This window comes from Monodon monoceros, unplaced genomic scaffold (assembly GCF_005190385.1).
Source record: "Monodon monoceros isolate NGI ecotype Baffin Bay Population unplaced genomic scaffold, NGI_Narwhal_1 Super_Scaffold_1, whole genome shotgun sequence".
Taxonomy (NCBI): domain Eukaryota; kingdom Metazoa; phylum Chordata; class Mammalia; order Artiodactyla; family Monodontidae; genus Monodon; species Monodon monoceros.
In genome coordinates, this window is record NW_021703765.1 from 41,301,502 (window position 1) to 41,327,265 (window position 25,764).

The window sequence follows — 25,764 nt, forward strand, 5'->3', positions numbered from 1 at the left end:
TTCCTCATCCTGAGATTCAAATCGGGTATCTTTGTAAGACTATCACAAAAGAGAGACTGTTCTTATTGCATGCTATCAAGGGGCAGATGATTTTGATTTGCTTTCTTTATCTCTTTTCAAGAAAACATTTCCTAAAAAAATGAACAATTCTGGTTAAACGTGGTACAGAATTTGTAAATCTGCCCTGGAGAGGGGAGTGGTTACAAGAATTTAGTCTGAAGCAAAAGGTTAGGTGGAGAGAAGCCTTTTTCTTGGTACCAAATCCCAGTTTTAGAATGGAGGTTGTCTGAGTTCAGAGGGTGGCAGTGATATGTAATTAAAGCCAAATATCTGCTCATGGGTGTGGCAGGATGCAGCGGTGGGCAGAAGAAAAGGATGCCAAACTCTATCACTACCAAACAAGACCAATAAATATAAGTACATACTTATACCATGTACTCATATATGCAGTATTAGAATGCACATTACTGTTCAGCCCAGTGCGGTGGTATAGAGAGCTGACCATAACAAAATTTAGACTTTACACGATAGCTCTCAGCTACAAGCTAACGGCAAGTCTCTAACTGATCCATGACTCCATGTGCTACTGCTCTGGAAACTCCCAGATGGTTTTTCATGAAGTCATTATTAGCCCTGACTTCTTAGACTTCTTGCCCTTGGACAGAGCAGTTACTTGTTTGCTTCAGGACCACTTGGTTTTTAGCAGTAATTACAAAGGGGTTTTCATAAATGTTAGTTTCATTTTCCTCATCATCCCAGTGTCTGTTAGAGGAAGAACTAATTACCAGTTACTTGATTTCGTGTGTGTGTGTGTGTGTGTATTTTTTCCAGTCCAAGAGAAATTTGGATTGTAATACTTTGTTTTGTATATTTTCTTACAGAAGAAACATGCTTTACGCTGCTATTGTCAAGCCATGCAAGTTTACAAAGGAAAAGGCTGGTCTCTTGCAGAGGATCACATTAACTTCACCATTGGCCGTCAGTCCTATACTCTTAGGCAACTGGACAATGCTGTGTCTGCTTTTAGGCATATTTTAATCAATGAAAGTAAACAATCTGCTGCTCAACAAGGGGCCTTCCTCAGAGAATATCTTTATGTTTACAAGGTGAACACTTATTTTCAAGAGTGTATATTAAAATTATGTATGTCATTATTTTCAGCAAAAAGCACATTCAGTACTAGCTAGTAGGAGTCTTATAAGTTTATTAGAATATATGCAATTACCTGTCTTAATATGGCAGGCTAGGCTTTTTGGTCATAGATCTGAGTTGTGCTGCCTTTCCACAGTTCTCATAAAAGAGAATTTTAATATTCCAGTAAACATTTGTATCTGTACTTGGAATCTTAAAAAAAAAGATGCCATGAGCTTTCTGGACTGTTTCTTTAGTACGTATTTTTGAATTATAACTGGTTTTATAGTATATTGGGTTATCTCCCCATTTGGAAAGTACATTCCTCTCTTTTTCCTATGAAAGATAAGGAGATACGGATCTGTGGGAGGTAGATAGATTAATTTGATGTAATGCAGTAGAATTAATAGGAAGAAAAAATATTTCACTGAGACAGGAGGATAGTAACTTTAAAGCATTGTTTTGTGGAGAAATGGAAAGTTGTAATTTTTTCCTCAGGGTCCATGAATAGTAAATATTTTATCTGTCCTGCAAAATATAATTACCCTTTTATACTTTATTTATTTGAAATAATATGGGTAAGAATTTTGGCAGAGAGGATGCTATAATGAGTCCAGGTAAAAAACATACAAAAATAAAGATGTGTTACATATATACAATGGAATATTACTCAGCCATAAAAAGGAATGAAATTGGGTCATTTGTAGAGACGTGGATGGATCTAGAGAGTGTCATACAGAGTGAAGTTAAGTCAAAGAGGAAAACAAATACTGTATATTAATGCATATATGTGGAACCTAGAAAAATGGTACAGATGAACCAGTTTGCAGGGCAGAAATAGAGACACAGATGTAGAGAACAAATGTATGGACACCAAGGGGGGGAAGCGGTGGAGTGGGGGAGGGGTGGTGGTGTGATTAAAAATAAAAATAATAATAATAATATTTGGAGGTATAACATCCAGAGAGAACTAACTAGCGGAGTAACCTTAGGGAGATTCTCCTGGACCACAATCAATGATATCTAAAGTTCTTCCCAGTTATAAAATTTTATGACTCTAAAATATTAAGTAAAACTAGTAATTAATATTCTTGTTTAACATGTTTTTAATATCTTGTGTATTAAAAAATGAGGAAGCACATTTTGAAGATAACGAAGTTTTCTCAAAAATTGTTCTTTTCTTTGGTATTTTTCCTAGAATGTAAGTCAGCTATCACCAGATGGTCCTTTACCGCAGCTTCCTTTACCATATATTAACAGTTCAGCAACACGGGTTTTCTTTGGCCACGACAGACGACCAGCAGATGGTTAGTAAAGTTTAATTTGGCTTTGTTACCTCTTGACTTTTTTTTTTAAAGTTTTTTCATCTTTTTCCATTTAAAAAATAATGTGTAGTTGTTAAAGAATATTTGAAAATAAACAGCAATACCATATCATCTATTATCCTGCTACCTGAGCTACTACTTTGGGGTTTTCCTTCCAGCTTTAAAAACTAAAAACAATAACAACAAAATAGCCGTACTTATAATGACTTTTCTTATATAATATAAAGAATTCTCATGTTATTACATAATCTTGATAAACATTTTTAATGGCTGTAAAATATTCCATTCAGTGCATATAAAGTATTGTAACATTTGCTTGTTTTATAGTTTCCATCTTTTTGCTTCTATAAAATCTAAGTTGTAATAGACATTTTTGTGGATAAAACTTGTCTTAACATTTTATTATGGACAATTTCAAATGTATACAGATGCAGTGAACAGTTGCCAATATTATGCTGTTCTTATTGTAAGACTTTTTTAAAACATAGGATTATTTCCTTAGCGTTGAGCCATAGAATGGCAGTCCTGGGCCAAAAGTATAAATATATCATGCATGTTAAAGTAAACTTTGTAATTTTAAGCCTTCTTAATTGGAGCTTAATATGTTTCTTTTTAAGAGCTAATTTAGTAATTTATTTAAAAATATTTATCAGGATGCTTATAGCAGCATTGTTTTTAGTAGCAAGAAAAGTAAAACAGCAGGGAATGAATTGATAAATTTTGGTACATTCATATAATGGTTTCATGGATAATACCCCCAGCATAAAGCTGAGTGGAAAAAGTTGCAGAAGGATGGCTGAAATGTAATTCCATGTATATAAATTTCAAAAATATAAACCAACTCTATGAATTGTTTATGTATACACTCATTTGGTAAGGTAAAAAAAATAAAAAATATGAGTGTGAATGTTATGCTTCAGAGTAGCTCTGGGAAGAAGTGGTACCAGTGGAGGAGATGAAGGAGAGTGACAGGATTGGGGAGGGTGACATAGAGGACATCAACTCTATCTGTAACATTTATTTTATTTTTAAATAAAATTTGGGATCATATAACAAAGTTAACATTTGTTAAATTTTGATATACAAGTATTTATATTATTCTCCATGCTTTGTTCGTATGTTTGAAATATTTCATATAAAATTGTAGACAACTAGGAAGGTGTATTCTTTCAGAGTCAGAAGGAAAAAAGCATCAATATTATAAGTTAAGTTCCAGTCAGGCTAGAATTAGTAAGAGGTTATTTTTCTCTCACATAATTGGAAATAGGCAAGAATGGTATATGTGTTTATTTGGATACTTTAGACCTTTATTCTAAATATATTTCATTTGAGGGCAGGTGTTAATAAATATGCGTATTTAATAGTGACACTTTTCTTTTTTCTTTTTTTTTAAGGTGAAAAGCAAGCAGCTACTCATGTAAGTCTTGATCAAGAATATGACTCTGAATCCTCTCAGCAGTGGCGAGAACTTGAGGAACACGTTGTGGCTGTGGTCAACAGAGGAGTACTTCCATCCAACTTCCACCCCACAGAGTACTGTTTGAACAGTTACTCAGATAACTCAAGATTTCCGCTCACAGTTGTAGAAGGTGATATACTTGAATTTCTTTTTTAAAAATATTTATTTATTTAATTATTTATTTATATTTATTTATTTTGGCTGTGCTGGGTCTTAGTTGTGGCACACAGGATCTTTAGTTGCAGCATGCGGGATCTTCTTAGTTGTAGCATGCGGACTTCTTAGTTGTGGCATGCATGCGGGATCTAGTTCCCCAACTAGTGATCCAACCTGGGCCCCCTGTATTGGGAGCGTGGAGTCTTACCCACTGGACAACCAGGGAAGTCCCTTGAATTTCTATTCATGTTTTTTTTTCCCCCCCACATCTTTATTGGAGTATAAATGTTTTACGATGTTGTGTTAGTTTCTGCTGTACAACAACGTGAATCAGCTTTTATTTTGTTTACAGTGTATTCAGGATGTGGGGTTTTTTGTTCTTTTAATTTAACTAATTTATTTATTTGGGCTGCGTTGGGTCTTTGTTGCCACGCGTGGGCTTTCTCTAATTGTGGCGAGCAGGAGCTACTCTTCATTGCCGTGCGTGAGCTTCTCATTGTGGTGGCTTCTCTTGTTGCGGAGCACGGGCTCTAGGCACACGGGCTTCAGTAGCTGTGGTACGTGGGCTCAGTAGTTGTGGGTCGCAGGCTCTAGAGTGCAGGCTTAGTAGTTGTGGCGCACGGGCTTAGTTGCTCCATGGCATGTAGGATCTTCCCGGACCAGGGCTCGAACCTGTGTCACCTGCATTGGCAGGTGGATTCTTAACCACTGCACCACCAGGGAAGCCCTCAAGATAATGTTCTGCATGCCAAATATGACTAGAAGTTGGGGATGCAAAAGTAAATTGAGTACTCATAATATAGTGAGCTGCATTTATAAAACCATGCAGTGGGGGCTTTAATACAGGAATATGCAATGTGCTTTTGGAATATAGAAGACAGAATGACATTCTTTGGTACAGAGAAATTGGGGAAATCTTCTTGAGAAGGTAATTTAAACTGAATCCTGAATAAATGGACATTTACAAGGTGATAGGCAGAAATGCAGGGCTGTGAAAGCAAGGTGTGTTCAGAGAATTGAAGCATAGGGTGATGTATGGGGTTTATTCAAGTTATTAATTTAGGCCTTTCTTTTATAGAGCCAATAACAGTGGAAGTGGCTTTTAGAAACCCTTTGAAAGTTCCACTTTTGTTGACTGATTTGTCATTGCTCTGGAAGTTTCAACCTAAAGATGTCAGTGGAAAGGAAAATGAAGAAGTTAAAGAACTAGTAAGTTGTTAAAAGGTATTTGTAATAAGCATGTTTCAGTAACAGTCTTAACAGATGCTGTAATAGCATTTCAACTTCTTCTGTTCAGTGAGCTGAAGTTACTCTTTTTTGTTTGTTTGTTTTGTTTTTTGTTTTTGCGGTACGCGGGTCTCTCACTGTCGTGGCCTCTCCTGTTGCGGAGCACAGGCTCCGGACGCGCAGGCTCAGTGGCCATGGCTCGTGGGTCTAGCAGCTCCGCGGCATGTGGGATCTTCCCAGACCGGGGCACGAACCTGTGTCCCCTGCATCGGCAGGCGGACTCTGAACCACCGCGCCACCAGGGAAGCCCTGAAGTTACTCTTTTTTTATGCTTATTTTCTCTAGTTACAAAAAATATGAGATATGCTTATTGAAAATTGAGAGTACAGAAGAAGATAAGGATAGAAGTAAAACTGTTTTGTCTTCTCAGCATTTATTTCTTCCAGTTTTATTGAGATATAACTGACATACAGCACTGTGTAAGTTTAAGATGTACAGCATAATGATTTGACTTAACATACCTCAAGAAATGGTTAAGGTGTACAGCATAATGATTTGACTTAACATACCTCAAGAAATGGTTATCATAGTAAGTTTACTAGCATCCATCATCTTATATAGATACAAAATTAAAGAAATAGAAAAAAATATTTTTCCTTGTGATGAGAATGCTTAGGATTTTCTCTTAACTTTCTTATATAACATACAACAGTGTTAGTTATATTTATTATGCTGTACATTACGTTTCTGGTATCTTATCTTACAACTGGAATTTTGTATCTTTTGACTTCTTTCATCCAGTTCCCCCTCTCCCCACTCCCTGCCTCTGATAACCACAAATCAGATCTCTTTTTCTATGAGTTTGTTCATTTGTTTTTTTGTTTTTGAGGTATAATTGACCTACAATGCTATGTTAGTTCCTGATACACAACATAGTGATTTGCTATTTCCGTACATTTTAAAATGATCACCATAATAAGTCTAGTTGTCATCTGTCACCATACAAAGATGTTACAGAGTTATTGACCGTATTCCCCACATTGTACATTTCTTGTGACTCATTTACTTTGCAACTGGAAGTTTGTACCTCTTAATCTCCCTCACCTATTTCCTCCCACCCCACCCCCTGGCAATTACCTGTTTGTTCTCTGTATCTATGACTTTCTGTTTTGTTATGTTTGTTCATTTGTTTTGCTTCTTAGATAGCACTGTCATCAGTATTTAGAAATAACTACTTTAACACTTTTGTATGCCTTTCTAATCATTTTTATTTGTATGTTTTTTCCTCATATGTGGGATTCTCATTATGTATGTTGCTTTTTTCATTCTGTATTTATATGCATATTTTGGTGTTAAATATATTAATATTACATTTTTGTATAATATTCCGTAACACGAATGGTCTGTAAGCTATTCTACTCTCTCCATTGGTAGTAGTTTTGGAAGTTTTCATTTGTTTACTATTATAATAATTCATTGGTGAAAATTTGAGTACATAGTTTCTTATCCTGCTTATTTCTGTAGGAAAAATTTCTAGGCATGAAGTTAGAATATTTTAGGGAATAAATATTTTAATACTCTTGGTTTCCCAAAAGGTCATACCAACAAGCTTTGCACCAGCAGTATATGGGGTTGGGTATCTCATCTTTGCAAGATTAAGTATTCTTATTTATTTAAAAAAATCTCGATTTTATAGGTTAAGAAAAATGCTGTCTTACTATTTTATTTTCCATTTCATTGATTTCTAGTGAAGTTGAAGTTCTTGTTTTTGTATTTCTTCTCTTGTGAATTGTCATAACTTTCATTTATATTTATCTTTTTTCTTATGTATGTCTGTAATAATTTCTTTATATATTTAAGATAGTTATTTTTGAGGCAGGAAATTTTGTTACCCAGCTGATTGTAACAGAAATAACTTGGGCAAGTACATTTTTTTTACTTAGTTATTTATTTGTTTATTCACCAATATCTATTATGTTACTTATACTTCTTTATACTACCTTGCTATATGCTTTAATAATGTGGTAAAAATTATTTTTAAATTGGGAAATATCCCAATATTTAGGTGCTGATTTATGAAGGGAGAACTTAAAGAAGATGTCTGTTATACTAACTTTAAACTATTTAAACTATTTCTCTTGAAGTGTTTTCATTTTTTTAAAGATTGCTTTATTAAGTCTTAAGTCTTGCTGCTTAAATTCATTGAAGACATTTTGTGATTATTTACACTTATTGTGAGTAGTTTTGAAAGATTGAGGTTTCCCAGGCTCTATTCTGACTTGAATTTTAGCAACCTCAGTAATTTTTCTAATGTTTTTTGGATGCCTGGAATACAAATTAGAAGAGTATAAATTGTTCACTCTTGGAAAAGTTTTTTTAAAAGCTCCATTAGTTTTTGATGTATGTTAGTCCGTTCAAGATGTTAGATTTTAAAGGAGGTTTATTAAAGTTAAGTGAAAATTGTCATTGTGTAAAATGAAGTTGCACTTTTTTCTGTAAATTTCAAACTCTTTGGGTTTCTTCATTAGCTGCTACTGGTGATGGACTAAGATGCTGAACTGGAATTTAGGGAAATGAAATTTTTATTTCTTGTGTCAATTAACTAATTTCATGGTAAAAGTTAAACAGGGTTTATGAGGATTAAGTTTACCCCAGTGTGAGCCAACTTTAGCCCTGCTTTTGGAAGAGACAGGACTTTTTTGCTCTTCCGCACTACCCTTATTGTCCACAAATCTTATGTATCCTACTTAAGCTGTTATTACTTTTTCCATGTGTAATTGGCCAATTTGGAAAGAGGCTGGTCGGAGTAAAATAAGAAAAAATTTGCTCTTATTGCAAGATTAAATTAAATGGCCATTTTGGCCATTTTTTTACTATGAGCAACTGAACTTGTATCTCTTGAGGTTTTATCTTCTTGGTGGCTGTGACTTTGAGTAGATCACTTATCTTCTGCAGTTGAATTGGACTGAATGAAATGAAAATAAAATAAATCAAGTGCCTACTACTGCATGACTTTACTGCCGGTGTGAAATCAAAGCACTTTGCATATTGCTTAGCACATGGTGAAAAGCTAATAAATGCTAACTATAACTATTGTTATTGTTCTTAAATATTGATACATAGAAATGTTAATCTGATACTTTATTCATTAGAATGTATATTTTACATAATTTACTTTTCAGGTAAAAGGTGAACCTGAAATGATTGGAACTGAAGTTGTTTCAGAATTCTTAATTAATAGTGAAGAATCTAAAGTGGTAATTGTTTCATTATTTTTCTGTCAAGTCTTTAAAAGTAAGATGAAAACAAATTTTAAAAATCCATTTATTCAGTTTGTTTTATATTCCAGTTTTCTTAAAAACTAAAATTTGGAATATTAGGAAAGTGGAATTGCACGGGGGGAGATTGATTGGGAAAGTAGGTTTGCAGTGGTCTTTAGTTTGTTAATTTCCTAAGAAGCCTGGTGGAAAAAGTTTTTGCTTTCTTTTTGGGATGAGTATTGTAATTTCATATGATATTTGGTTGACCAGAATATTTTGGGTTTTATTAAAAGTATTGATGAGGATCCAGGCCTATAACTTTTGAATTTAGAAAATTTCTTTTGAAGAAAATGCGTTCTAGTAAGAGAAATCAATTGATAGTTAAGTTTAGGTCATGAGTTTATATTGATATTAAATTATTGATATTATATTGATATTAAATATAAATTCTGCAACATTACAGAATTTAGGTATTGCACTATTTAAGAGACTATGAAAACAGATAATAAGAGTGACTTATATATCTCCACAGGCAAGGCTAAAGCTCTTTCCCCATCACATAGGGGAGCTGCATATTCTGGGAGTTGTTTATAATCTTGGCAGTATTCAGGGCTCCATGACAGTAGATGGCATTGGTGCTCTTCCTGGATGTCACACAGGTAAAGCTATAGAAACTAATAATTAAATCTCCATAGAATAAAATGAAAAATGAAGTATTTTAAAAATAAGTTTAATGTACATTTAATAAGGCATTTAATCAAATGAAAGAATGGATAATTTGGATTATTTTTAACTCTGCCATTGCTTCAAAAATAAAACAACTTTATTCCCTTCTGACGTATTTTTGATAATTCTTTGGTTCTACCCTATGTATTTTTCTTTTTTGTTATTGATCCAAATTTAGTAAATTCTAACTAAATATATTCTAACTATTGGTTGAGATATCTGCTGCCAGTACAAAAATTGTCCTAATATATTCTATTTTTTGAATATGAAAACTAAAGACCAGTGTTTTCATATCATTGGATGTGAAACACCTTAAATTCTGTCATCTGTTTTGTAAAAAGAGTAGGATTTAGAGTTAAGCTGATATTCTTGGTGTCCCAGATGATAAGTTTTACAAAGTTTTGAAGAGTAAAACTACTAGATATATATGTTTAACATGGTTTGCCTTTTTTTTGCCCTTTAATTTTCAGGGAACCCTTCTTATATTACCTTGTAATTGTTATTTGAGTTTAAGTTGACAAGATGCTAGAGAGAGAGTTTACTATAAAATCCATCACTTCTATCTCTTAATTTTAGTAGCTAAGTCTTTTTTTTTTTTTTTTTTTTTTTTTTTGCGGTACGTGGGCCTCTCACTGCTGTGGCCTCTCCCGCTGTGGAGCACAGGCTCCGGACGCACAGGCCCAGCGGCCATGGCCCATGGGCCCAGCCGCTCCGCGGCACGTCGGATCCTCCCGGACCAGGGCACGAACCCGCGTCCCCTGCATCGGCAGGCGGACTCCCAACCACTGCGCCACCAGGGAAGCCCCTTATTATTTTTTTTAACAAATTATGGTCATTGGCAGACTTGAATTTAGCATTTACAAAAGCTGATTATATTGGGAAATCTTTTGGGAACACTTGGAAAATTTGTTGGTCCTTTTAACCTTCAGTTGGATATTTCTACTTGCCTGCATATCTAGGATAATTCAATAAAACATTTTTTTAAAAAGTATACAGAAGTGGAATGAATCCACAAGAATTCAAAAATTATAAGGAAAAAATTGATACTAAAGTTGAGTATGGTGTTTATGCATTTTAGTACTATATGTGTAATTGACACTAAAGTTGAGTATGGCGTTTATGCATTTTAGTACTATATGTGTAATTCTTGGTTGAAAAGCACCAGACAAGATTCTTTTATAAATAATCTTGCTAATTTTTGAATATTTTAAGTAAACTGAGTGTTAAAAACTTTTTGAAGCTTCTTTCCTTTCCCACTGTACCTACCTAGGATTTTAATCTAGTACCACAAAGTTACGGTTGTCAATAAATTATAGCTAATTGCTTCATTTAAGGTACCGAATATATGCATTAATAAATATTTTATGACATTAGTGGGAGGAGAACCTGAATTAACTGTTAAATTGCATCTTATAGCAGAATTTTTATGAAGTTTTAGTGTAGTTCTATTTACTATTTAAAATGCTAATAGGGATCTGGGTCAGATGAGGTATGGGAAATGCTACAGTGTGTCTGGTCTGGGAGTATCACAGTGATCTTCAGCACATTAAAGACTCTAAGTATTCCTGCAGGAAATAAAGTTGTACACCCTGGCTTTTTTCACACCTACATGCAATGTGTGGAAGCTTTTGAGGAAAATCTCACATGATTATTAAGTGAGTTTAATTTTGAGAAAGCTACCTATACTATCTTTAATTTTCTTTGTGCATTCTATTAAGAAGATGTAGTTATTTATAATCCCGAAATAATTCAAATTAGTATATATATACTGAATATGAGTAGCTGTTCTGTCAGATAGATCTTTTTGGTTAATAGCCATTATGGTTAAATGTAGGTTTCAAAAACTTCCTATTTAGTAGTCTTTCTGTAAAGTAAGTAAATCCTAATAAAATGAGAAATTAAGCAGCATACAATAGGTGTTGTTAAGCATGGAAATAAAATATGCTTAATTCTTTGATTAACCATGCTAATTAGTAATTGTCTAGAATTTTTCTAGAAATAATCTGAAACATACAGTATTCATATATTCAAGCTAAATTGATGTCAGTTAACGTACCAAATTATTTTAGGGCATTGATTGTTTTTTATTTCAGGAAAGCATTCCTTGAGTATGTCAGTCCGAGGGAGACAGGATTTAGAAATTCAAGGTCCTCGACTTAACAACACAAAAGAAGAGAAAACATCTATTAAATATGGTCCTGATCGACGTCTAGATCCCATAATCACTGAAGAAATGCCACTGTTGGAGGTATTTCACTTTTTAAAATTTCATACACTTAATAATTTATCTGTAAGGTGAGGATGATATTTTGGGTAGGTTAATTTTAGACTTTGGTATTATTGATAGATTGAAATGCACTTTTAAATTCTTGGGGACTTCCCTGGTGGTCCAGTGGTTGAGACTGTGCGCTTCCACTGTGGGGTTGTGGGGGGTGTGGGTTCGGTCCCTGGTCTGGGAGCTGGGATCCCGTGTGCTGTGTGGTGCAGCCAAAAAAAAGCTGATGCTGAACAGATGTAATTTACAAAGATAAGATAATCATGCAAATTAGCATTAAGTCACAGCCAGGTTGTAAGATACAATCCTCAAAATACTAATGGAAGTTGAGAAAAACCTTCTGAAAGAACACTTTGGTTGTTATTAAAATCAATGGCTCTTTCTGGGTAGGATATAAAAATAACAGGAGTTAATTCTTGTAAAAAATTTAAGCAATATAGATAATTTTTATATGAATAAAACCAATATTCCCTTCACTTTCTTTGTATCCCACCCTGTCATACTTTCATGCCATCTTTTAGTTGCAAAAGATAGAAACTGATGCTGGGTAGCATAACCCGCCTCCCCCCACCAATATTGTTTAGTTTGAAGGATTTTGGAATATCTCATGGAAACTAAAGTATCACAGAACAGTAGGTCTCAAGGAAGAGTAAGGACTCAGCAGCTCCAGGGAATTCATAAAGCCTTTAGAAAGCATTGCTTTTGATACGACTTCAGCCTTACAACTTCTGGTCTTTGTGCCACTTCATTACAAATCTAGGAAAGAACTATGGCCCACCTTGAATCAGGTGTTTACCTGAAAGGCAGGCCAGTGGCACGGCCATGAAGTATAAGTGTGAACACTGGAAGGAGGGCCTTCCTCCTGCATCCTCATGTTTCCCTAGTAGGGGAGTTAGAAGCTTAGTCATTCACCTTCAGAAAGCGCCAGTGATTCCAAACAGATATTTCTCTTTTCAGACCTTTCGTTTTACACTTACATATATTTTTAATAATCATACTGCACATTTTATCCTGTGACTTGCTTTTTGTCTTTAACAACAAAACTTGGTCTTTGTTCACAATCAGTAAAATTCTTTTTTTAACACCTAGATAAGGTGTTCCTTTATTCAGATACATTACAATGTATTTTAATCATTTATGTATTGATGGGTGTGGTTCTAGTTTTTCATCATTACTGACAGTTCTGCAGTAAACATTATTATTATATACATATTTTGTTCATGTTCTAGTTTAGACTAGGCTTTTAGAAATGGAATTGTGGGGTCAATCATGCAATATACTATAAAATTACCTTCAGCAAGGCTGTAGGAATTGACACTTTTCCTTCAGAATGAGAGTGCCCATTGCTTCATGTCTGTGCCATAATGGATACTATCAGGTTTTGTTTTTTTTTTGAACTTCTGCAAATCAAAATGGCATTTCTTTGATAACTGATAGGTTAGTCAATCTTCATTTTTTTGGTCCGTATGATTTTTTTCTTCTGTAAGTCCATATGATACCCTTTAATTGGGTTACTTCCTTTTTCTCATTGGATGATTTTATGGGTACTAATCCTATAGTGGTGGGGTAGGTAACATGCTCATGGAAACGGTGATGTGTGTGTGTTAAGGGAAAGGTATTGTTGAGCTGCATGTATTCTGCCCAGATTTTACACTTGCTTAATTATGTTGCATTTAAAGAGTTGTGTAGGGCAAATAAAAGACTCATTAAAGACTGATGGCAGTGCCAGTTTCTGGTTGATAAATATTTGCACATACTTTAACTTTGATTTGGTGTCTTTCATCACTTAAAGATTTTTAACTTATATTAAATCATTCTTAACTGATAGTCCTTTACTTGGTTGCTTCTAAGTTTTATATTTACTTACAGAGACTTCCCTAATCAAAACTTTTATAGTTTTATTGTTTAGTGTCTTTGCTTTGAAATCCAAGGGAATATACTCTCTGAATGTCAGGGGGTAGAGATCAAACTTTGTTTCTAGTCCCAATTACCATTAATTGAATATTGGCAACTTATTATGGCATCTTCCTAATATACTAATATCCTGAAAGTATGTTATGCAGATGATACCTATTCTCCTTGACATTTCTTCTGTTTTTGTGTCATTTCCATACTCTTGCTTTATCATCTTTTTTTAATTTGGCAAGCCGAGGCCTGCTCATAATAATTTTTTTCTTACACTTGTGCCACTTTTGTCCAAGTTTGTCAAGTTCCCACAATAATACAATAATGAAAATTGGCATTTTTATTACAATTGCATTGCTATAGCTAGGAGTTTTGAGACTGAAGATGAAATGAGTTGGGATCCAAATGTTATTTTAGGGTTATTCAATACCATTGTAGTTTAGAAGTTACTAATAAACATTTTGCTTAGGATTGTATATGTAAGAATTTGCTACAGCTTACTTGCAAAAGGGGAGATTCTGACCTCTCTGGTTTAAGTTTTGATATAAATCAATAGAGAATACCAAAATACTCAGTTTTTATAGATTCTCCTAGCTTATGGTTTTCATTATACCATATTAGTTAAATGTTCTTCAATTATTAAGACTGTTAAATGTGCCAATGGTTTTTAAGTGCAGTGCTTCTCAGGCACACATTAAGGATAGAGCTTAGCTTTTCAGCTTCTGTCTAAGCCCATCTCTAATTATATGATCTTGGAAAGTTTCTTCACTTATAAAATGAGGGAAGTTGAACCAGTTGATGTTTGACTTTATGTTCTGTTTAACTCAACAGTCTTTAAATTTACATTCATCTTGTTTTCGATATTGCTGGTTCTGTACTTAACTTTGCCTCTTGCATACCACAGTGTTTTTGTTTTGTTTTTAAAATTTTATTGTTATAGATGCAGTTCTCCCTGAAGAGGGTGTTTTAGAGCAGAGGACCTCTTGTTCTACATAATACAGCAACTGGTGTTTGGTTGATTAAACAAAAAAGCTTGTAAAGTGAATAACCAAAAAAACCATAATAAATCCATACCCTAAACATTTTACCTTAATTGAAAACATATGAATATCCATTTATTTACTATTTTGGGGGTGTGTGTTTAGGTTAGAGACCTTTTCTATGAGTTCTTTGTGTTGGTATGGGTTTCCTAATATGAGTTTCATTTCATCTTTCATGCATTCTTCCACATCCATAAGTTGACATTTTAAGTGTCCAGTTTTGGTTTCTTCAGAGTGAGAAGCTAAAGGAAATTGTCAAGTAATCTAAGTACAGTATATGTCTAGATTTTATCTGCAGATAAAAGTTGTACTTTAAGGTATAAAAGAGGGTGGGTTTAGTAGAAAACCAAAAGCTACTAATGTTCAGTTCCATAAACATCACTTAGTATTTTCTACTGAAATACTAGAGAATTTGGTTAATCCAACAGACATGGTATGATGGAGGTCAGTTAAGGGACCTTATATTATACTTGGATGAACAGTAGTATACATTAATATTAGTAAAAATCATAGAATATTCCCATTCCTAATATCTTATGTCAGAAATATTTTGTAGAGTTTGAAGTGTTTAAGGGAGTAGTGAAAGAAGTAATCAATCTACAGCATCTGATGAAATAGTCTCTAACAGCATATATTTATCAAAACAAGATTGAGGATGAAAATTAGAGAAACTCATTGAGAAAATATAATTAAAGTGTCATGTGTTAACTCTAATGTGTATAGCATACTGAAAGCAAACAGTGAACTATGAGCTGTATCTACTTAGAAATATTTTATATTTAAGTTCTGTTGGAGAAAAAATGGTATCATTCCAAAACTTTTTCTTCACTTACTAATTTTTAACATTTTGTTAGGATAAATTTTAACATAGAATAGCAGAAAGAAGAGCAGGCCCCTTCAGGTTCTCACTGCATAGGCAGTAAGTTGTGTACATGTAGTTTATTCAACCAGACTTGTCTGTCACTTGTGTCCAATCACTTGCTGTTACAGATAAAACCACAATAAATAACCTTATGCATATCAGTTTTATACATTATGTATGTGCATATCACACATATATCTTTAGGATAAATTAGTAGAAGTCACACTCCTGGTTCTTGGTCTTATTTTCCATTAAAATTTGAAGCTGTCCAAAACACCACCTGTTTAAAAGGACTTTTAGGGACTTCCCTGGTGGTCCAGTGGTTAAGAATCTGCCTTGCAGTGCAGGGGACGTGGGTTCAATCCCTGGTTGGGGAACTAAGATCCCACATGCCATGGGGCAGCTAAACCCGCGCACCCCAACTACTGAGCCTGTGCGCCGCAGCCAAGAGTCCACATGCTGCAATGAAAAGATCCTGCGTGCCACAATTGACCCAATGTAGCTGCCCCCGCCCAAAAAATAAATAAAATAAAGGACTTTCAGCAAGAGTGCATTTGAAGTAAAGGCTAGATACACTGGTTCTCCTTAGAGTCAACATAGCGTATTTAGTAAAACCTTTATTCTGAAGGTATATTACACAGTATCCTACAAGTGGTGTATCACTGGTCTTATTCCATCACCCTTCCCATTCTACCAGTGCTGTAGCCTTATTGATGATATCTGGGTATCGGTGTGTGTTTTAGTGTGTCTTTACAGTACTCTGTTTCACTTGTTACTCATGCAGTTGTTTTTGATATAACAACTCAAAATTGATATTCCCTAACAAATTTTAGCTTATTTGACTAAGCTTATTTGATACTAGCTAATTAGTACATCATCAGTGTCTTCAGTATAATGCTATACTTGGTTTATTTTTTCCCATCTTCTTAATCTGTGTTTTGGATTTCTGCCTTAATCCCTTATTTTCTCATGTCCATTTTTAAAGCTTCTGATTTCCCCAAATTTTATCTGATTCCTTAAGAATATGGCCATAATGAAGTCCTATTCAAACTAAGACTAAAAGACAGATATTTCCACTGGACTTTGTTTTTTTTTTTTTTTTTTTTGCGGTACGCGGGCCTCTCACTGTCGTGGCCTCTCCCGTTGCGGAGCGCAGGCTCAGCAGCCATGGCTCACGGGCCTAGCCGCTCCGCGGCATGTGGGATCTTCCCGGACCGGGGCACAAACCCGTGTCCCCTACATCGGCAGGCGGACTCTCAACCACTGCACCACCAGGGAAGCCTCCACCGGACTTTCATAACTCCTTTGGGACAGCCAGCTGTAACTTTATTCCTCATACTGTTACCTTTATATTCTTCCTTTCTTAGATGCTGTCAGAGTACTTCTGACATTTATTCTTCTGGATCTTTTAAATGCAGATGACTTACTGGATGATTTTGTTAGCCCGTATTTCCATCTCTTATCTGAAATCCTGAGGCCAGGCATGTGTTGGAAGTCAATTTTTTTTTTTTTAATTTTTAGAAATTGTGCATATACATGTGTGTTTTTATCTAAAGCGTTATGTGACCCCTGTTGGGTTTGTGGCAGCACCTGGTAATCAGGCACATTAATGTGGCTTGAGTGAACCATATGAATATGACACTAAATGGAAAAGGCTATAAAGAGCCTCCATTTGTCAGATCAGGTTTTGCTTCCACACAGCTTACTGAAAGCCTGAGGATATTCGAAGATACCGGCTTTTTAAATTATATATATGGAATCATGCATCTATATGCTTTTCCCTTTTAGGACCTATTGTGCCTCTTTTCATTTTAATGATGTATAAATAGTTGAGCTACTTTTTAAGTTGACAATGTTAAGGGTTTTTCAGCTGATAATTGTTCATGTGACCATGCTAAATTACTTATAGCTTCTCTTGTCCATAATCTACACAGTTGTGAAAGTTTTGCCGGTGACCCTGTAGTTATTGACACTGTACCTTTAATTCATAACTCTGAAATCTGCTACTGAGTAACACTGGTCTCTGTCTCATTCTCTTTTTTAAAATGGAGTTCTTAATACCACATACCCAGGGAGATATCAAAGAGAATTAATAAAATACTTGTAAACCTATAGTAAAGAAATACAGCATCTTAAAGGGTTATTAATTAGAGGTTCAGAATTTTTAACAGACAATATAATAATATTTTTTCCCTCCAATGCAGGTGTTCTTTATACATTTTCCTACAGGGCTTCTCTGTGGAGAAATCCGAAAAGCATATGTAGAATTTGTCAATGTCAGCAAATGTCCTCTTACTGGATTGAAGGTTGTTTCTAAACGTCCAGAGTTCTTTACTTTTGGTGGTAACACAGCTGTTCTAACACCACTAAGTCCCTCAGCTTCTGAGAACTGTAGTGCTTACAAGACTGTTGTGACAGATTCTACCTCTGTGTGTACAGCACTCATATCATCAGCTTCTTCTGTAGACTTTGGCATTGGCATAGGAAGTCAGCCAGAGGTGATTCCTGTTCCCCTTCCTGACACTGTTCTTCTACCTGGAGCTTCAGTTCAGCTACCAATGTGGTTACGTGGGCCAGATGAAGAAGGTGTCCATGAAATTAACTTTTTGTTTTACTATGAAAGTGTTAAAAAGCAGCCTAAAATACGGTGAGTATTATAAAACTTTTTAGGTTTAACCTCTGCGTCTAATATATATAGATATATATACACCCATTCAAATAAACATTTTGATATTTGTTAACATATGTCATAGTTTACTAAGAAGTTACTCCCTTCCAAATTATGCATGAAGTTTATATCTGAGGTTGTCCGTAATCTAGTTGTAAGTTCTAAGCAGCCAAAAGTGGAAAAAATTAAGCTACATTAATCTTTTTCGTGCTTCTTTCTATAAACTTCATGATTCTTCGATACAACTAAGTACTATGGCCAAAGTTATCACATAATAATGAAATTCACAGGTATCATGTATTAAAACAGGGTGTCATTTGTATATGAAGACAACTTGCCTACAGTCATCCTTTTTAAAGAAAATTACTGTTTTCCTTTTCCTTTTCCCTAGTGCCCTCCCCTGCCTCCCAAAATGTATGTATTTGCAGAACACATGATTTAGGTGGTGTTATGGGCATCACTGAAGAAATCAAACCTAGCTGGCTTATACAAGGATCTGTAGCCTGTAGCACAATAGAGTATTTTATGATAATGCCATTGTCATTTTTACAAAACCGGGAATAATTGTGCTACATTTTAAAATTTAATAAAATATCTTGTAAGGCTTACTATGAGAACCAAAAGATATAATATTTGTAAGGACAGGTACATTTTAGGTCCTTGGTAAATGTTAATTCCCCTTAAGAATATGATAGAGAGTTCTCTGGCCAAAGCAATCCATTAAGACTTTGTAGAATGTAGTAGTGGTAAAATGAGCTTCCAAAGAAGGTAAAGATTTCAGAATTTGGATCAAAGGGGATAGGCAAGAGAGTAGTGGGTATTCCCGGAAGTAACTGTATATATGAATGAAAATTTCCAACTTGGGAAATATGAACTGCATGTAGTTAGTTTGGCTACAGTATAAAATGTATAAAGGGGGAATAAAGGTGGAATTGTAAAGCTCTCTTGTGGAGAGCCTTAAATGCCAGGTGAAAGTTTGGCATTTACTTGGTAGGCATTCAGTCATTAACTTTGGAACTACTATCAGAAGAGGTATGATCAAGACATGACTATATGATGATTATTTTCATGTACTATACTGTGGCTGAGTTTGATGAGCAGGGAAAAAAGGAGACTAATAGTTTTCTTCCAAACTGAGAATAAAGAATTGAACTAATGTTAGGCTAAGTAGATAATTTTACCTTATTGTATCTGTCTTGGTTTTTTTAGAGTATAAATTGTCCTGAGGGTGAATAGATTTTAAAAAGCTTTATTTGGAATTAGAGAATCATAACATTGGGAAAGAGTCTTAGATTAAATTTGTAATTTTTACTTCTTTAGTCACAGAATATTAAGACACACGGCAGTCATTTGTACCAGTCGATCTTTGAATGTGCGAGCCACTGTCTGCAGAAGTAATTCTCTTGAAGATGAGGAGGGCAGAGGAGGCAATATGCTAGTCTTTGTGGATGTGGAAAATACCAATACCGTAAGCTGGTTTAAAACTAAATTTTGTCTTTAATTATATTTTAAGTGTATCCTTTGTTTTTCATAATTATTTTTTTTTCCTTCACAAGACAGCATAAGCTAGGAATTTAGGGATGTTCATATAGAATGGAATGTAGAAACATGTTAATTCTCAATTTGCTTTGTAATTTTATCCCTCAGTACTTCAAATAAAAGGATCTAGTGGTATTGGGCTTCCCTGGTGGCGCAGTGGTTGAGAGTCCCCCTGCTGATGCAGGGGACATGGGTTCGTGCCCCGGTCCGGGAGGATCCCACATGCCGCGGAGCGGCTGGGCCCATGAGCCATGGCCACTGAGCCTGCGCGTCCGGAGCCTGTGCTCCGCAACGGAAGAGGCCACAACAGTGAGAGGCCCGTGTAACGCAAAAAAAAAAAAAAAAAAAAAAAGGATCTAGTGGTATTAATATGATACATAAGCATATGGTATATGGCCATATACCAGTAATTCAACCTAAAAAAGATCTCATAAAGTGCTTTCTAGTCTTACCATTGAGGATGTGTTGTTTTTTCTTTTTAAATGGGTAATTTTTTTGTTTATTGGTACTTATAAACGAACCAGCCAACTGGTAGTATTATGATGTGGACAAATTAAAACATCTTTCTACAAATACTAGACTGGTGGAAAAAATTAGGGGTTGTAGTAAAATAGCAAAAAGGGGTAGAGGAAATCAGTGAAGCACATTGTAGCTTAACCCTTCACCTTAACAACTGAGGTTCTTAACAAGTAAAGCCTCCCCATCCCAGAAAATATGAATAATCCTTCATTACACATCTTTGTACTTTTGCTCCCTATTCTTGAGGTTAGGTTCTAGATCCTAAAGATACCAAAAAAATAGTATTATAACCTAGTTATCTATAGCCGCCTGTCATCTTTTATCATGATGTCCGTAGAAGCCAATGCTTGTGAAACCTCTTTGAGTAGACACCAATCATACACCCCCAAATTGACACAAAAGGCACAATGAAAAGCAGCTTATCAAGGCAGAGAGATATGTAATTGTAAAAGAAAAATTCTAGGGAAGTAATAACAATCACAGCTCAAATTGAGATTGAATAATACAGCCATCGTTAGAAATCTTCAGACTGTGTGTTCAGGGAGTAATTTGGGAATAAATCCACGATTTGCTGTTGGGAATTGAAATACTTAGCAGTTTGCTGTATTATGTTATAGCTTTCCCCGGCAGTTTCCAAGGTGGCCTCCAAATCACTGACAGGAGAATTTTGCTAGAACTGGATCTGGGGCTGCAGGAATTCCTCAACATAGTTGTTGAATTGATTGTTCCAAGTCTGGTTATTCCAAGCTTGGGGGCACCAGATCTGACTGTTCCAGCTCTGGTTGCTCCAGGACTGACTATTCCAGCTCTGGTTGCTCCAAGTTGGGTTATCCCAGGTCTGGTTACCCCACGTGGGCAGGTTTCCGGAAGAGTTCACCAGGCATCCTTGGTGGTAGGAATAGAAGCCCAGGTATTCTGTAGTTGCTGGGCCCTGAGTCACAATGTTGCTATTCCTCAGCCAGTTGTTTTTCTGCCACCTCTTACATTTCATTCTCTGGTTCTGGAACCAGGTCTTAACCTGTTTGTAGCTAAGGTTCAGGATGTTGGAAAGTTCTTGCATTTGCTGGAGGCTGAGGTATTTCTGCCTGTGAAATCTGTCATTGAGCACACACTGCTGCGTCTGAGAGAACACGGTTCTGGTCTTCTGCTTCTTGACCAGGACCTTCTCTTCCTTCTTCTCTGTGCTCTTGTCTGCAGCCGTGGCTATTAGTTTTACTCTGGGGCTTGTGGGAGAATCAGGACTGTCCTGAATAAGCAGATCCATGGAGAAGGAAGGAAGAGGAGAGACAGTCTCCATGTCGTGGGTCTCAGCAGATGACATTTGCAAGGACACATAATTTTCTTCAGGCCCGTAAATCTCAGGCATTGGTGAAGATTCCCTAGAATTGGATGCTTTGGGGCCACGCAGGCTTTGGGGACAAGCTGGGTCCACACTCATGTTGTTGAATCGAAGGAGAGGGAGAAAACCAAAGAGCTAGATAGATGGTAGGAAAAGTCCAGGCTTAAGAATCTAGGTAGAAGAGCTTAGAGAAAGGTGAAGATCTCCAGGTGTAAAAGTATTAAAAACATGTGATGAAGGGAAGTCACCTGTATGATAACAGAAGCCTACCAGCCCAATGTAGGAAAATGACGAGGATGTGAGGAAAATGACGAGGATGTGAGGAAAATGAGGAGGATGTGTTTTGATGTGCTTAAATTTACAAAGTTCTGTTAGGATTTCACATTCAGTATTGACTTGATAACCCCTTACTTATACATTTCCAGCAGTACCATTTCCTTTATATAAAGCATTTTAAACATTTTATATTTCCTGTTTATGTACTCTGAATATCAAAATGAGTATTCTTGAAGAAGGAAATGTGATCTTATTAAAGGAGAATCTTAGCTTCATATTGATTCAGTTTAGATACCTGTTTGAAATGTTACTTATTATTTCTGTCATGTCTTTTAGCTTCATAAATTTGTATGGTCATTTTAGGACATTTAAGGTCAATGTGCTGATATTTCGGTGATCTTCCCAAAAAAATCAATATTTGTAAGAGTAAGAACATTTGAATAATTTCAAATTAGCTCCTATTCAGGAGAATAAAAAATATATGCAATTTAAATAATTTTATGTACATTGACTGTATATTGGGATTCTGTTCTTTGTTGCTTTTTGCCTTAACAGGAATGTGAGAGAAAGATCAGAAGAAATAAAAGTGCTATGGTTTTGATTAAAAATTGGCAGCAAATAATTTTTGATATATTAAATAACTCATTATAACAGATTCTAATAACTGAATGCCTTTCAATATTTAAAAATTTGCCACTGGGAGTATATTATAATTAAATCTATTTTGTGAATAAGATGATGTGATGACTTATGTGTTTTAAGAATGTTTATAGAGGGATTGAAATAATTTACATTTCTGAAATGTATTGTTAATTTATTTCAAAATAAAAATTTCATCTTATGTTAACTGATACTGACTTTGGTAGCAGTGTCATTCTCATTAGAGTATTCTACGTTAGTGCTCCTAAACCTTGAATGACTCTTTTATTTCCTTTTGATAGAGTGAAGCAGGTGTTAAGGAATTCCATATAGTACAAGTATCAAGTAGTAGCAAACACTGGAAGTTACAGAAATCTGTAAATCTCTCTGAAAACAAAGGTTTGTGCCTTTTTCCCTCTTCATAATAAATTCTGATATCTTCCTTCGTTGATTTTATTTTTTTCAGAACAGTACCAGAATGTCATAAGATTATTGGTGCCTTTCTTTTTTTTTTAACTCATTTAAATATCTGTATATACTTTGCTATAATTATATCATATATTACATTATATCAAAGTCCTTTTTTTAACATCTTTATTGAAGTATAATTGCTTTACAACGGTGTGTTAGTTTCTGCTGTATAACAAAGTGAATCTGCTATACATATACATATATCGCCATATCTCCTCCCTCTTGCATCTCCCTCCCACCCTCCTTATCCCACCCCTCTAGGTGGTCACAAAGCACCGAGCTGATCTCCCTGTGCTATGCGGCTGCTTCCCACTAGCTATCTGTTTTACATTTGGTAGTGTATATATGTCCATGCCACTCTCTCACTTCATCCCAGATTACCCTTCCCCGTCCCTGTGTCCTCAAGTCCATTCTCTATGTCTGCATCTTTAATCCTGTCCTGCCCCTAGGTTCTTCACAACCATTTATTTGGTTTTTTTAAGATTCCATATATATGTATTAACATATGTTATTTGTTTTTCTCTTTCTGATTTACTTCACTCTGTATAAGAGTCTCTAGGTCCATCCACCTCACTACAAATAACTCAATTTCGTTTCCTTTTATGGCTGAGTAATATTCCATTGTATATATTGCCACACCTTCCTTATCCATTCATCTGTCGACGGACACTTAGGTTGCTTCCATGTCCTGGCTATTGTAAATAGAGCTGCAATGAACATTGTGGTACCTGGCTTTTTATGGTTTTCTCAGGGTATATGCCCAGTAGTGGGATTGCTGGGTCATATGGTAGTTCTATTTTTAGTTTTTTAAGGAACCTCCATACTGTTCTCCATAGTGGCTGTATCAATTTACATTCCTACCAACAGTGCAAGAGGGTTCCCTTTTCTCCACGCCCTCTCCAGCATTTATTGTTTGTAGATATTTTGATGATGGCCATGCTGACTGATGTGAGGTGATATCTCATTGTAGTTTTGATTTGCATTTCTCTAATGATTAGTGATGTTGAGCATCCTTTCATGTGTTTGTTGGCAATCTGTATATCTTCTTTGGAGAAATGTCTATTTAGGTCTTCTGCCCATTTTTGGATTGGGTGGGTTGTTTGTTGTTTTGATATTGAGCTGCATGAGCTGCTTGCATATTTTGGAGATTAATCCTTTGTCAGTTGGCTTCATTTGTAAATATTTTCTCCCATTCTGAGGGTTGTCTTTTGGTCTTGTTTATGGTTTTGTTTGCTGTGCAAAAGCTTTTAAGTTTCATTAGGTTCCATTTGTTTATTTTTGTTTTTATTTCCATTTCTCTACGAGGTTGGTCAAAAAGGATCTTGCTGTGATTTATGTCATGGAGTGTTCTGCCTATGTTTTTCTCTAAGACTTTTATAGTGTCTGGCTTTACATATAGGTCTTTAATCCATTTTGAGTTTATTTTGTGTATGGTGTTAGGGAGTGTTCTAATTTCATTCTTTTACATGTAGCTGTCCAGTGTTCCCAGCACCACTTATTGAAGAGGCTGTCTTTTCTCCATTGTATATTCTTGCCTCCTTTATCAAAGATAACGTGGCCATATGTGCATGGGTTTATCTCTGGGCTTTCTATCCTGTTCCATTGATCTATATTTCTGTTTTTGTGCCAGTACCACACTGTCTTGATTACTGTAGCTTTGTAGTATAGTCTGAAGTCCAGGAGCCTGATTGCTCCTGCTCCCTTTTTCTTTCTCAAGATTGACTATTGGGGGTCTTTTGTGTTTCCATACAAATTGTGAAATTTTTTGTTCTAGTTTTGTTAAAATGCCATTGACAGTTTGATAGGGATTGCATTGAATCTGTAGATTGCTTTGGGTAGTAGAGTCATTTTCACAGTGTTGATTCTTCCAATCCAAAAACATGGAATATCTCTCCATCTGTTTGTATCATCTTTAATTTCTTTCATCAGTGTCTTACAGTTTTCTGCATACAGGTCTTTTGTCTCCTTAGGTAGATTTATTCCAACGTATTTTATTCTTTTTGTTGCAGTGGTAAATGGGAGTGTTTCCTAATTTCTCTTTCAGATTTTTCATCATTAGTGTATAGGAATACAAGAGATTTCTGTGCATTAATTTTGTATCCTGCTACTTTACCAGGTTCATTGACTAGCTCAAGTATTTTCTGGTAGTATCTTTGGGATCCTGTATGTATAGTATCGTGTCATCTGCAAACAGTGACAGTTTTACTTCTTTTCCAATTTAGATTCCTTTTATTTCTTTTTCTTCTCTGATTGCTATGGCTAAAACTTCCAAAACTATGTTGAATAATAGTGGTGAGAGTGGGCAACCTTGTCTTGTTCCTGATCTTAGTGGAAATAGTTTCACTTTTTCACCATTGAGAACAATGTTGGCTGTGAGTTTGTCATATATGGCCTTTATTATGTTGAGGTAAGTTCCCTCTATGCCTACTTCTGGAGGGTTTTTATCATAAATGGATGTTAAATTTTGTCAGAAGCTTTTTCTGCATCTATTGAAATGATCATATGTTTTCCTTCCTTCAGTTTGTTAATATGGTTTATCACATTGATTGATTTGTGTATATTGAAGAATCCTTGCATTCCTGGGATAAACCCCACTTGATCATGGTGTATGATGTTTTTAATGTGCTGTTGGGTTCTGTTTGCTAGTATTTTCTTGAGGATTTTTGCATCTATATTCATCAGTGATATTGGCCTGTAGTATTCTTTTTTTGTGGACTCGTAGAATGAGTTTGGGAGTGTTCCTGCCTCTGCTATAGTTTGGAAGAGTTTGAAAAGGATGGGTTTTAGCTCTTCTCTAAATGTTTGATAGAATTTGCCTGTGAAGCCATCTGGTCCTGGGCTTTTGTTTGTTGGAAGATTTTTAATCACAGTTTCAATTTCAGTGCTTGTGATTGGCCTGTTTATATTTTTTATTTCTTCCTGGTTCAGTCTCGGAAGGTTGTGCTTT

The 25,764-nt window shown here is 35.3% G+C and overlaps 1 protein-coding gene and 1 pseudogene across 3 annotated transcripts in view; one reads left to right on the forward strand and one right to left on the reverse strand.

Annotated features, from left to right (window-relative positions):
• The window catches only part of TRAPPC8 (trafficking protein particle complex 8), a 90,620-nt gene that overhangs the window by 42,822 nt on the left and 22,034 nt on the right, over window positions 1-25,764 (forward strand). For all 3 annotated transcript variants that reach the window (XR_003793924.1, XM_029225128.1, XM_029225124.1), the window contains exons 13-22: window positions 882-1,106; window positions 2,330-2,438; window positions 3,851-4,045; window positions 5,150-5,280; window positions 8,481-8,555; window positions 9,091-9,217; window positions 11,378-11,532; window positions 17,571-18,013; window positions 19,355-19,502; window positions 22,649-22,745. Coding sequence is in view for 2 of the 3 variants with exons in the window: in XM_029225128.1 (XP_029080961.1) it covers window positions 882-1,106; window positions 2,330-2,438; window positions 3,851-4,045; window positions 5,150-5,280; window positions 8,481-8,555; window positions 9,091-9,217; window positions 11,378-11,532; window positions 17,571-18,013; window positions 19,355-19,502; window positions 22,649-22,745 (1,705 nt within the window). In the remaining variant the exon portion in view is untranslated. The remainder of the gene's footprint in view (window positions 1-881; window positions 1,107-2,329; window positions 2,439-3,850; window positions 4,046-5,149; window positions 5,281-8,480; window positions 8,556-9,090; window positions 9,218-11,377; window positions 11,533-17,570; window positions 18,014-19,354; window positions 19,503-22,648; window positions 22,746-25,764) is intronic.
• LOC114896788 lies at window positions 19,594-21,874 on the reverse strand (annotated as a pseudogene).